Here is a 12,415-nt window from a genome sequence, read left to right on the forward strand (position 1 = left end):
AACTGGTAGGTAGGTATACAGAAAACCTGCCAGCCAACAACGGAGGACAGCATCCCTTTGGGTCTGTCCATTTAGGGGACAAGTAAAATGACATTACTAAATTTGGTGTTAGCTGGGGATCCAAACAGGTCACTGCAAAGCTTTCCCCATGACAGAACATTTCCCATTATACTTGTGGGTTGGGGGACCACTCATGAGGCATCAGTATACACCTACTGAGACTGTCCACCAAGCCAGCTGAACTGACTGGACAAGTGCATTCCTATTAGAAAGCACTGCTCAGATATCACACATTCTCACACTGTCATGGCCTCCAGGCACAAGGGGTAAGATAATGGTATCACCTTGCTTATTGATATACCACATCACTGCCATGTTGTTCATGTGGACAGATATAACACTCTGGGGAGGAGGACCATTCATCTCTAGTATGTTCATGTGCATATCTGTCTGTTAAAAGATCATGTTCACTGGACTCTCTGCCCAGAACAATGCTCTCCACCACACAGCAGAGCAGAACAGTGGCATCTGTGGTAGCAGTGGCCATTAGAAGCAAAAACAAAAATGGTATTCCTGTGATAAGGTTCTGTCTGTCCAGCCACCAGTGCAGGTGTTTCTAGGTGTGACCACTGTACCAAACAGTCCACCGTAATACCCTCATGAAATATCTGGCATGTTGCACTAGGTGGATTGTAGCTGCCATCAGATCTAGTGTCTTCAGAATAAGAAATGCCATTGGGGTGGACAGAGCTATTAGGTGGTGAACCACAGCTTGAACTGGAAGAATTTGGTCCTGCGTATGGTGTACAGATGGCACTTCATGAATATCAGGTTTTTGTGTGATTTGTCCATCTTTACTGACAAAGTTGGAGTAATTCCTTGCTTCAAAGAAGTACTCTCTGGTGGAAGAGACAAGCAGTAAGCTGTACAGATAAGGAAAGATTAAAATTCCCTAAAACCTCATGTGAGTGGCAACTACTGTCATGCACTTGGTGAACACACAAGGGGTTGTGGTGAGACTGAATAGCAGGATTCAAAACTGGTTATATGAATGGGCCTGAGAAAAGTACAGTTTTGTACCTACCATAAACGTAGATGTTCGAGTGCTAATACAGCTGCAGTCATAACAGATGGGGTTCTCCTGCCGTCAGGCGGGTCCTTGGTCGGCCGAATTCCAAAGTCTAGGTCCGGTGTCAGTTGTCGTCGCTTCTTCCCTGACGTGAGTGCGACAGGGGTATAAAGGAACCAGCCGACGCCATTTTCTTCAGTTTTTCTTGCCCCCGATGTCAGGTGCCCCCAAAAGAAAGGCAATACATAAATTTGTGTAATAATGCAGTGCAATATAATCAAAATACAGTAGTTGCAAGCAAATACATCATAAAATGAATACCCCAATCAGGTTGTATGAGGATGTGTTAGCCTATAGGCCTGTCCCAAGAGGGGAAGGAGGGAGGGAAACCTGGACTGCAGCTGTATGAGCACTCGAACATCTACATTTATGGTAGGTACAAAACTGTACTATGTTCATCGTGCATACAGCTGCAGTCATAACAGATGGGTAGAATCCCAAAGCTAAGAAAGGGGTGGTAGGCACTAGGTGGAACTAGGAGGAGCCAAAATGCCCTGCAAGACTGCAGTGGCAAAGCCTGCTCTAGATTTGGAGTATAATGGTAGGTTGTAGTGCTTGGAGAAGGTATGCACAGAACTCCAAGTGGCTGCTTCCAAAATATCCTTGGTAGGAACTCCTCTGAGGAAGGCTGCAGAGGTGGCTGTGGCCCTGGTGGGATGAGTTCTAATGCCTGTAGGTACAGTTTTGCCATGAAAGGAATAGCAAAAGCGTATGCAGTGGGCTATCCATTTTGAGATTGTCTGTTTGGAAATTGGCTTTCCTTGAGCTTCTACCGCATAGGCCACAAAGAGCTGTTCTGATTTTCTGAAAGGCTTTGTTCTGTCCAAATAATAACGCAGTTGTCTGTGGATGTCCAAGGAATGTAGTAATCTCTCCCCTTTGTTTTGAGGATTAGGATAAAAAGTAGGTAAATGTATGGCCTGATTTAAAGCTACCCTGGATACCACTTTAGGCATAAAGGATGGGTTGGTTCGTAAGGAAACTCTGTCCTGATGGAAGATGATAAAAGGCTGGACAGCCATGAGAGCCTGTAGTTCTGAAACTCTACGAGCTGAGGTGATAGCCAGAAGGAAAGCTGTTTTCCAGGACAAATATTGCAAATCTGATGAGGCAGCTGGCTCAAAGGGAGGCAAGGTCAGTTTTTCCAGAATGAAATTAAGATCCCAAGCAGGTATTGGTTGTTTCCTTGGAGGTCTTAAATTCTTAGCCCCTCTGGGGAACTGTCTTAAGAGAGGGTGAGAGAATAAAGGTGGATCAGTGTTGTATTCTGCAGAAATGGCTGAGGCATGGATTTTGATGGAGGAGAAAGAAAGTCCACTGCTTAGCAGTTCAGCCAAATATTGTAGTATTTGAGGTAAATTCAGTTTTCCAGGATCCTGGCCCTTTTTCTCATTCCAGACACAAAAACATTTCCATTTTGGGGAGTAAGCTTTTCTAGTTGATGGCCTTCTGGCCTCCAAAATGACATCCTGCACCTCCTTGGAGAGTAGGGCCTGTTGTGATGCTAAGGAATCTTCCATGCGGCTAGATTGAGTGTTTTTAGCTGGCTGTGAAGAATTTTGAAGCTGTGCTGAGTCAGAAGAAGAGGCATTAGAGACAGGGTCCATGGTGGGGAATGCGTAAGGCTCCTCAGGAGTGGGTACCAGTGTTGCCTTGGCCAGTCCGGAGCAATGAGAATCATCTTTGGTCTGTCTGCTCTGGTCTTCAATAGTACTTTGGGCAGCAGAGGAAGAGGTGGGAAGGCATAAACTGTCATTGATGTCCAACTGAAAGAGAGAGCGTCCACTCTCCAGGCTTTTGGATGGAAGATCCTTGAGCAGAATTTTGTCAATTGATGATTTTTGTGGGAGGCAAAGAGATCTATGTCTGGCCTTCCCCATTCTTGGATTATTTCTGTAAAAACTTTTGGATGCAATTTCCATTTGTGTGGATCTGTCATATTCCTGCTTAGGTGGTCTGCCAGCATGTTTTCCTTGCCTGGCAAGTACTGTGCTTGTAGTTCCATTTGTAAGTCCATGGCCATGTTCCAAAGTGACATGGCCAGTCTGCATAGGGGATAAGAATGTGTTCCTCCCTGTTTGTTTATGTACCACATAACTGTGGTGTTGTCCGTTCTTATCAATAGTTGACCTGGTTGTAGAAGGTCCTTGAAAGCTATAATAGCATTTACTACTGCTAGCATTTCTTTTTGATTGATGTGAAGGTGCTTTTCTTTTTGGGACCATTTGCCCTGAATGCACCGATCTGTCATGTGCGCCCCCCAGGCGTAGTCCGAGGCATATGTTGTGATGACTTGATTTGCTTGAGGCTTGCTGAATGGAAGACCTGTGTTTGTTTGACATGCTTGAGCCCACCACAGAAATTCCTTTTGCAGACATGGAATTAGTCGTATTATTGTTTCCAAACTGTGGCTGTGTTGAGACCATATGTTTTTCAGGTACCATTGTAGTTTCCTCATATGCAGCTTTGCACATGGGATTAGTAAGATGCAAGATGCCATGAATCCCAGAGCCTGCAGGATTTTCCTTGCAGTCAGCCTGGTGCAATTTGCTAGTGTTCTGAAGTATTGAATTAGTTGCCCCTGTTTCTCTGGTGTGAGGTAGGCCATCTGGGTGTTTGTGTCCAAATTGGCACCCAGGAAAATTATCTTCCGAGAGGGTATTAGCCTTGATTTCTTTTTGTTGACTATGTATCCCAGAGAGTTCAATAACATTATTACATAAGCCAGATGTTTCAGAAGAATGTGCATGCTGTCCGCTTGGATCAGGCAGTCGTCCAAATAGGGGTATATTTGTATCCCTTGAAGTCTGCAGTAGGCAATTACTGATGCCAGGCATTTCGTGAATACTCTGGGCGCAGTAGATAAGCCAAAGGGCAATGCAGAGAATTGATATTGGGTTGAACCTGCAAGAAATCTGAGGTACCTTCTGCAATTTTGTCTGATTGGGACATGCAGGTATGCCTCCTTGAGGTCAAATGTTACCAGCCAAGACTCCTTGCCCAGCATGGGAAGAAGTTGCTGTAGAGTGAGCATCTTGAATTTTGGTACGAGTAGAAATGTGTTTAGGATGGATAGATTCAAAATAGGTCTCCAATCTTTTCCCTTCCTTGGCACCAGAAATAGCCTGGAATAAAAACCTTGACCTTGTTCGTGAGTAGGTACCTCTTAAATAGCTTTCATGTTTATGAGATCTGTAATTTGCCTTTGTGCCTCTGCCCTTTGATTGTGTGGCAGGTTTGGCATGCCTCTCATTTTTGGAAGGGTGTGAAAATGGAATTTGTAGCCTCTGTTTATAATGTCCAGGATCCATTTGTCCTTTGTGACAATATGCCAATTTTTTGAAAATAATGCCAGCTTTCCTCCTAAGGGGGCTGCCATTTGAGACCTGGTTGGCATGCAAAGGGGGAAGTCATTGGGTTTGCTTTCTGAAATATTGTGAGTTGTCCTCACCACCTCTTTGTGTAGGAGCGCCTGTATCTGCCTCTTTGGGATCTGTCTGTGGCAGGAAAGGACCAGTTTTTGGAAGGCCAATTTCTACTAAAACGTGGGGGTTGAACCTGTAGAAATTCTTTCACAGTTTGCATTGATTTAGCCTTTTCCTCCATTTTCCTTAATACCTCCTCAGCATTAGCACCAAATAGTACATCCTTTTGAAGAGGGGCGTCTAGTAATTTAGCTTTGACATGATCAGGCAAGGCTTGTTCCTTGAGCCAGGCATGCCTACGTATGACTGATCCTGTAACAGCAGCTCTACATGAGGCCTCTAGAGCATCAAAACCACATTGTAAGGTATGCTTACCCACTTGTTCTGCACTATGCATCAAATCCTGCAACTCCTTCAAGTCTGGTTGTTCAGGTTGTGACATTTTACTTTTCAATTGTGATAACAAAACTGTTGGTATTTTAGCATATGAAACTGACAGTTTAAGGCCCTCATGGATAAGGTAGCCGAGGTATATACCTTTTTCCCCCACCTTTCTAAGGATCTGGAATCTCTCTCGGAAGGCAATGGATTTTTAGCAATGGAGGCCTTAACTCCCTTGGGGCCCTGTGAGATGGTTTCTGGGTCAGCAGCATGGCTTTTGTATAGAAATTGGTGTGAGTCAGGAACCCTGTAGTACCTGTCAGGCTTAACTGGAGCTGGAGGTAGAGAGTCCGGGTTAAGGCAGGCCTCCGAGTAAACATCATCTAGGATGTCCAATACAGGAGGTATAGCCAGAGGCCTGTGCTGAGGTAGCAAGAGAAATTCCCTGAGGCTTTTCTTGGAATCTGAATAATCCTGGCCTTCCCGGTGGAAGTGTTCCCTTAAGATATGCAAAGTTTCCCCAAATGAGTAATCCTCAGGGGGGGATACAGAAGGGATGGACTCCTCCGCATCAGAGTCTTCAAAAGGGGAGTAAGAATGTTCCTGATCATCAGAGTGCTCTGAAATAATGGGGCCCTGACAGAGGAGGGGGAATCTTCCTCCACTCTGGGCATTTTGTCCGATGGGGGCTGAGAACCTCTGATAAGAGTAATTAAATCCTCAGCCATTTTAAGCATCTGTTTCTTAGGCATGGGGCCTGGAGATGGGCCCTGTGTAGCTGTTCTCTTAGAGTGCATGGTTGCTTTAGACTTTGTGAAAGCCTTGATGGAGAAAGAAGAGGAAGGTCTGAAGACACCTTGAGTGGAGGTGGACCTGTCCACATTCTGAGTTTCAACGCCAAGAGTGGCTTCGGTATCTGTAGTCGGGGTGTGGGCCGAAGGAGCCTGCAACCTCGGGCACAGGAGACACCGTCAAAGAAGTGTTGTCGGTAGTCAGGGGCTGCGTAGGTGCCTCGCTGAGAACCGGACCACGTGTAGTCGGCTTTGGCGTGGTGTCGGTAGAGGCCGCGGACCTCGTGTGTCGGTCCTTGTCTTTGCCTTTTTTAGACAAAACCGGAGTCGGAGTATCAGACGACATAGTATAGTTAAATGCTTTCCCAAAATAATGTTGGGCGAACTCCGCCCGATGCTTAATAGTGCGTTTGTTGAATGTAGCACAAAAGTGACAGACCGAGACGTCGTGGTCTGGGCCTAAACAAGGTATACAGAGGGAATGGAAATCCTTATGTGGTATTTGCTTCCCACAAGAAATACAATTATTAACTTTGTCTGACATCGGTCTGAGGCAAGAAAAGTTTCAACGGGTACTTAGCTTTTAAGAAGACTTCGGTTTCCAAATTTTCGTAATCTCAGGAGCTGGCCGACCAGCACTTGCGAACTGCTTCTGCTTCGGGCACCGCGCGGCAAGAAAGACTGAAGAAAATGGCGTCGGCTGGTTCCTTTATACCCTTGTCGCACTGACGTCAGGGAAGAAGCGACGACAACCGACGCCGGACCTAGACTTTGGAATTCGGCTGACCGAGGACCCGCCTGACGGCAGGAGAACCCCATCTGTTATGACTGCAGCTGTATGCACGATGAACATCATAGGAACCTCCTGGAAACCTTGACAATTTTGATGTGTAAACAACTGTCCTGGAGATTAAATAAGCACAATAAATCCCCTGCCTGGAGATATGGATGAAAGAACTGCACCATGACCTTTTAGAATCTGGTTTTCTTCACATACTGGTATGGACTGCTGAGAACTAGGATGGACCTGAGGTCTGTGATTCTTGGAAATCAAAACGAATCTTGAGTAAACCCCATATGCTCTCTGATCTTGTGGGACCTCTTGGGTGGCACTTTTTGAAAGAAGGCTTGAAACTTCTGCCTTTGCTGCCTGTTTCTATGGGGGTGGTATATTTGACAGTGGTGCAGAAGATGTCTTGGGTAACTGGGAAAAGGGATTTATACAGCCTTTGGATACTCTGTTTATGATCCAATTGTCCAAGGTGACAACCATCCATGTATCCTTAGTGCATGGAGAGTCGAACCCTTCCTGCCTCCAGAGTGAAATTGCTGACCAAGGTCCTAGGGATTCTGTTACTACCGTCTTTTGAAGGGGCCATGGAAACCCTGACTTTGTCGAGTTATCTCCACAATCTCTGTGCATCCTCTGTCTTGAAACTGGTAAAAGGGTTACTACTATGATTTTTATTAAACAAGTTCTTAATCACTTGAAAGGGATCTCTGCAGGGCTGTGGACAAAGTATTGTCTCATGATCAGTGTTTAACAGCTTCTCTTTCACCTGAAGCCTGAAAAGTGAGGACCCATTGAAAAGTGTGCATTTGAATGGTACTTCAAAGTTCTCTACCACATAAATCTTGAGCAAGGCAAGGCATAGCTCATCACTGCAATGCCTGTCCTGGTTGTTGTAGAACTCCATCAGCCACATTATGTTACAGGCACATGAACAGAGTACATATGTTAAGTATGGTGGATACCTGTGCCTCTAATTTTCTGTGAGTGTCTTGGATCACTGGTCTCCTAAGTGCATCTAGAGTTTGTTCAACTAACGTGTTGGAAATGGTTCATTTGCATAAGGTAATTTAAGGAACGTATGAAGGAAGTTCCCAATGCAAAGGCATGTTTCCTCATTCTGTCCATAGCTCTGGAATCATTATCAGGTGGATAGGCAGCTAGGCACTTATCAAAGCGCTCTCTCTTGATCATACCTGCAACTACCTCTGAGTCACTGCAAGGGGACCATTATCCTTAGGAGGACACAGTATGTTGTCAGGCTTCTCTGGGACAGGATGACCCACACTGAGACCTTGCCAAGCCCATCCTATAACCAACTGATCATGCGGTCTGCAGGGGGAACCACCCAAGACACAGAATGGACAGCTCAAAAAACCTCCATCAGAACCTCATTAATTCCAATATTTCTCCAAATCTGTAGTTGTCTGAACAGTACTGTGGGGGAATCATCTCATTCATTGGGGACTGAATCCATGGTAAGAGTCTACTCTGGGGAGTATGTACCACTTCTTGTACATACTCTTCCAGAGTACCTTGAATTGGGAGTCATCTGAGCAACTACAGTATGTTTTTGACTTAATAGGGTGTGTTCTTCTGAGGTAATTTGAAACTCCGATGACGGAGCTCGTGACTGGTGCCCAAAACTCTACACTGCCAAGTGTTGAAGAGCAGAGCCAAAATTGGTGGAACTTTTAGAGGGGCCCAAACAAGGATGAGATGATATCTACTGCTGTACGGATTTTGCTGGTTGTGGGTCTGTCCTACGCAGTTTGAGGGATGATCACAGACTGTCTGTGGTCTGCTTTGCTCACCTCTTCTCCTTCTTTTCCCTTTTCTTATCATCTTTGCTCCTCAACTCTTAGGGAAAAAAGTACTTTTAAGTTTATTTTTCCTCACTTCAAGAGTCCTTCTACTGAAGGACTTCCACATTTCAATTGACTCATCATGATCCAGCCCCAGGCACACTACTTATAAATAATGGGTGTCCTTGGGTGATATCTTGTAGCCACAGTGACCATATTTTCAAAACCTTGAGGCCTATTCACATTACCTGCTGAAACCGGAGGAGGCAAAGAACAGCAACACAACAGTATTAACCTCCAAGTCATACTAAGTATTACTGACAACAAAAATAGTATCCAACAACAGAGTAACTCTATTCAAGAAGTACTCTAAGATTGTAGATATATTTTTTTAAAAACACTAACATGCAGGCCAAAAGGTCTAATTTGGGGAAAGGGGAAGTAACAGTTCAGATAAACATTAAAATCTAAGAAAATAACCTATTAAATATTCAGAACAATCTTTAATAATAAATCCAGCAGAGGAACTCAAGCTGGTACAGAGACATTTACCATGTTGGCATTAGTCTGTGACAGTCTCACCAGTGAAGTCGACAAACTGGCTAATTCAAGATCACAACAGTTAAACCACATTAGAATGACTAATCACAGATCAACTGAGTACTTTTTCTGTTGCTTCCCACCAAAATAGTTCCAAGACCCAGCCTAAGGATTTAAAAAAAATACATTTAATCCACACATTTTAAAGATAAATAATTTATTTAATATATATATATATATATTTTTTTTTTTAATTTAAGTACAATGTAAGAACAAAGTAATTGCATTTATTTACTTTACATTATTTAAATAATGTAATTTGTTCAGCATTTCACTGCCACATAAAGCAAGAAGGTATGCATGGTGATCTGTTAATCTTCCTGAATGCCCACTCCCTACTCATCAACATGGAGTGCTCTAAAACAAAAAAGTAACACACCCTCAACCAATGGGTACATCTTTCTATCTTCCAACTACCCAGCAGAAAAATAATTGACAGGAAGCTTTGTGTTGACTGAGTGAGTCAGCTGAGGTGTGGGATTAAAATGGGATGTGCTTGCTGATCTGCCTTCAGTAACTTGGTGAAAATGTTTAGCTGGATAAAATAGTTAAATCGAACTCAAAAGTCACAAGTGGCAGTAAAATAAATGGGAATCAAAGCAATCAGTATGCATCAGAAAGAGAGAAGCACATTAACTGTCTATTGGGTTTTGTCCCATGCAGTCTTCCTAAGCAGTAAAACCATCTCCAATAAGACTGGGTAAAAAGGTAAATGCAGAAAAAACTAATATGACAAATGCTTAATCTACAGAGGAAGTGAAGAAAATCAGAACAGCCAAGATGCTGCACTTGACTGAGGTAGGGTATAATGGTGTGAAAGTGAGAAGGACACTCAAGCTCCATGGAGCAGGAGACCTTAGTTAAATTGGTCAACTCAGTCTCTAAGGTCCACGTCCAAGGGCTGGGTGGGGTAGTAGGAATAAGTAATGCTTTGCTGGCACACCTATCCTAGTTGTAGGATATGTTTTCTGGAGGGGCAATGACATATAGCAGAAAAGTGGGTTTCAGCCCCCATCCAAAGACAATGATAAATGCTACAGCACATCATCAGTGGACTTGGGTCCACAATGACATCGCTGCACATTAGGCATGGGGCAGGACAAAAAAGGGTACGGCACAAAATAAAAATCCAAACCATCTGCAGATGACTACTCACCTCAGATGATTCCTCCACAACTGGAAATTTGGCTTCAGACAACCAATGGGGGACAAGGGCTTGATGATAAAGGAGAAGGAGGTTCCAAAAAGCAAGCAAAACACTAACATAAACTAACTGAATGCAGATGTTCGAACCCAGGCAGTGGCTGATGGCTCACAGTAATTTCCAGTAGACATGTTTTCTTAATTTTTAGTCCACATTACAGGTATTAACAAAAAAATTGCTAGTATAAACCCAAAATGTTGCTTGTCCAGTCTCTGGCTTGCTGTTCTGTTTTAAAAGGATATCCTTTGCCTGCACCAAACAGACTCACCAGACGCTATATTTGAAATTAACCTGTGCTCAGGGTAGGAAGCTGTGCCAACTTGCTCCTGTTTTACAGCTGCTGGAGATCTTGGTGCAACATACTCCCAGAGAATAAGTAATTCTGAAATCGGGACAGAACTATACAGGTATGCAATAGGCTTTAATTGGCTCCATTTTCCAAACTACATTTCCAAATAAGGGCATAGGAATGCAGAGTTTTTGGAGAGGGATGGTGTGGGCTGACTTACTAACATTAGAGTTTGCAGACCATATATGCTTGATTAAGCTTAAAGTGGTTATGTCCATACAGTTATACACAGTAATGCCATTTATAATGCAAAATTAAGACTACAAAACTGAACTAACAATTATACAAAAACAGAACTTAAACATTCACATTTGTGGGTTCTGATTTCAACCAAAATGTATGAAGCAAGTTATTTCCCTGTTTACTCAAACCAATCCAGTCCAATTAGTGGCTCTGAATATTTCAAGAGTTACACCAGCAGCAGACAACCACACGTCATGTAATAACTCCAAAACTGATGTGTTTCAGATATGTGGCTGTTCAACTTCCCAGTTAGAAAAAATGCTTAGAAATTGGCTATGTTATTATCAAAACAATAATTTAAACACAGTTATCTGACGTAGAAGGATTTCTCCTTGTGATCTTCACTTTTTTCTTTTTGTGGGGCGGGGGATACAAAATTCTGCCTTCCCCCTGTGTCATCCCTCCCCTCTCAGCACAGTGCATATTTGTCAGGGCTTCTTTTTGTTCAATAAGAAAAGCAAAAATGCACAGCAAATCACACAAGTCAAACAATTCCAAAACATTTTCTCAGGAAAGTTAAAACAGAAGTGATTACTTTTGACAAAACGTTGATGCAGCACCCAAAATGTGCAGGCAAAGACCAAGGCAGTCTGTCAGCGATATGCCTGCCATTTTACTTAATGACAGTCAGCGTTTCACTGAAATTTAACTTGCCAAACTGAAAATGAGATGACTTTTTAAAATCTACAAGTTTGGGATATGAAAGCCAGGGATACAAGACTGGAATTCTCCTGTCTGAGAACAATTAGCAACCCAAGTCACCATGACTCTAATGACTTTTCTGTACTCAAAGGCTGTCCGTTTCAAACCTTCAGGCTCATCACTTGTGAGGCATTACAGAATGTTGATACAGCTGCCCCTGAATAAAAATGTTCTAGTGCCATTCATTCATTAAATAAAATACAGTTTAAAATGTTATATTCAGCATGCCTCTGGCAAAGTAAGTTTCTTTTTAACCTGAGAGAGCTACTACAGCCCCTAGAACTAATTACTTTTCTTGCAATGCCTTACTGTATATTGTATACAATGTCAGAGACTTCTTTTACAAGTAAAACACCTTGAGTGAGTTAACACTTTTTTCCTCAAAGCCTTGAAATCAAAGGTATTTCATTTAGTTTACCAGTAAATTCAACAGCTATAAACACAGGCACAGAACTCTGATGCTTTGGTATACACCAGAGAAGGAAAAATGAAGCTACATCTCCAGACAGAAGAGGAATCTGGGACAACAGAAAGTTAGTCTGGTTAAAATTCTTAGTGCAGTTTTACTGCTGACATGAAGGTGCTGTCCGAGGTCAGTATGTTGATGTCAGACATAGACTGTGCTGCTGAATTTAGTAAGAGAATACTAGCTTTCATTCCAGCTACATTAGATGTCTTGCACTTCCTGTTCCCGGATTCCATTCTGCTCTTCAGCCACAGCATTCTTCTTCTGCTTCTTTAGAGCCTCAAGCACAGCCAGTTCCTTGGCTTCCTTCTTCTGGTTTCTTGCTTCAAATTCCAACCTGAAATTAGATTATTATACAGTTAAGTGTTTTCTGCAACTTCCTTCAACAGATACAGTACAGAAACATTGTAATCAGCATTTGAACTACTTCATCTGCCAAAGACAACAGCAATGCATATACACAGATTTATTTGATGCATTACTGCTTGTTACCAGCCAAAATGTCATTACAGTGGGAAAGCTCCCAGCTG

The 12,415-nt window shown here is 43.0% G+C and overlaps 1 protein-coding gene across 3 annotated transcripts in view; it reads right to left on the reverse strand.

Annotated features, from left to right (window-relative positions):
- Positions 1-8,804: 8,804 nt before the first annotated feature.
- Positions 8,805-12,415, reverse strand: part of PCYT2 (phosphate cytidylyltransferase 2, ethanolamine) — a 944,538-nt gene continuing 940,927 nt past the window's right edge. For all 3 annotated transcript variants that reach the window (XM_044068212.1, XM_044068210.1, XM_044068211.1), the window contains one exon: positions 8,805-12,222. In XM_044068212.1, coding sequence (XP_043924147.1) covers positions 12,087-12,222 — 136 coding nt within the window. In that variant the 3' untranslated portion in view covers positions 8,805-12,086. The remainder of the gene's footprint in view (positions 12,223-12,415) is intronic.

This window comes from Protopterus annectens, chromosome 4.part0, assembly GCF_019279795.1.
Source record: "Protopterus annectens isolate FY-2018-M chromosome 4.part0, PAN1.0, whole genome shotgun sequence".
NCBI lineage: Eukaryota > Metazoa > Chordata > Ceratodontiformes > Protopteridae > Protopterus > Protopterus annectens.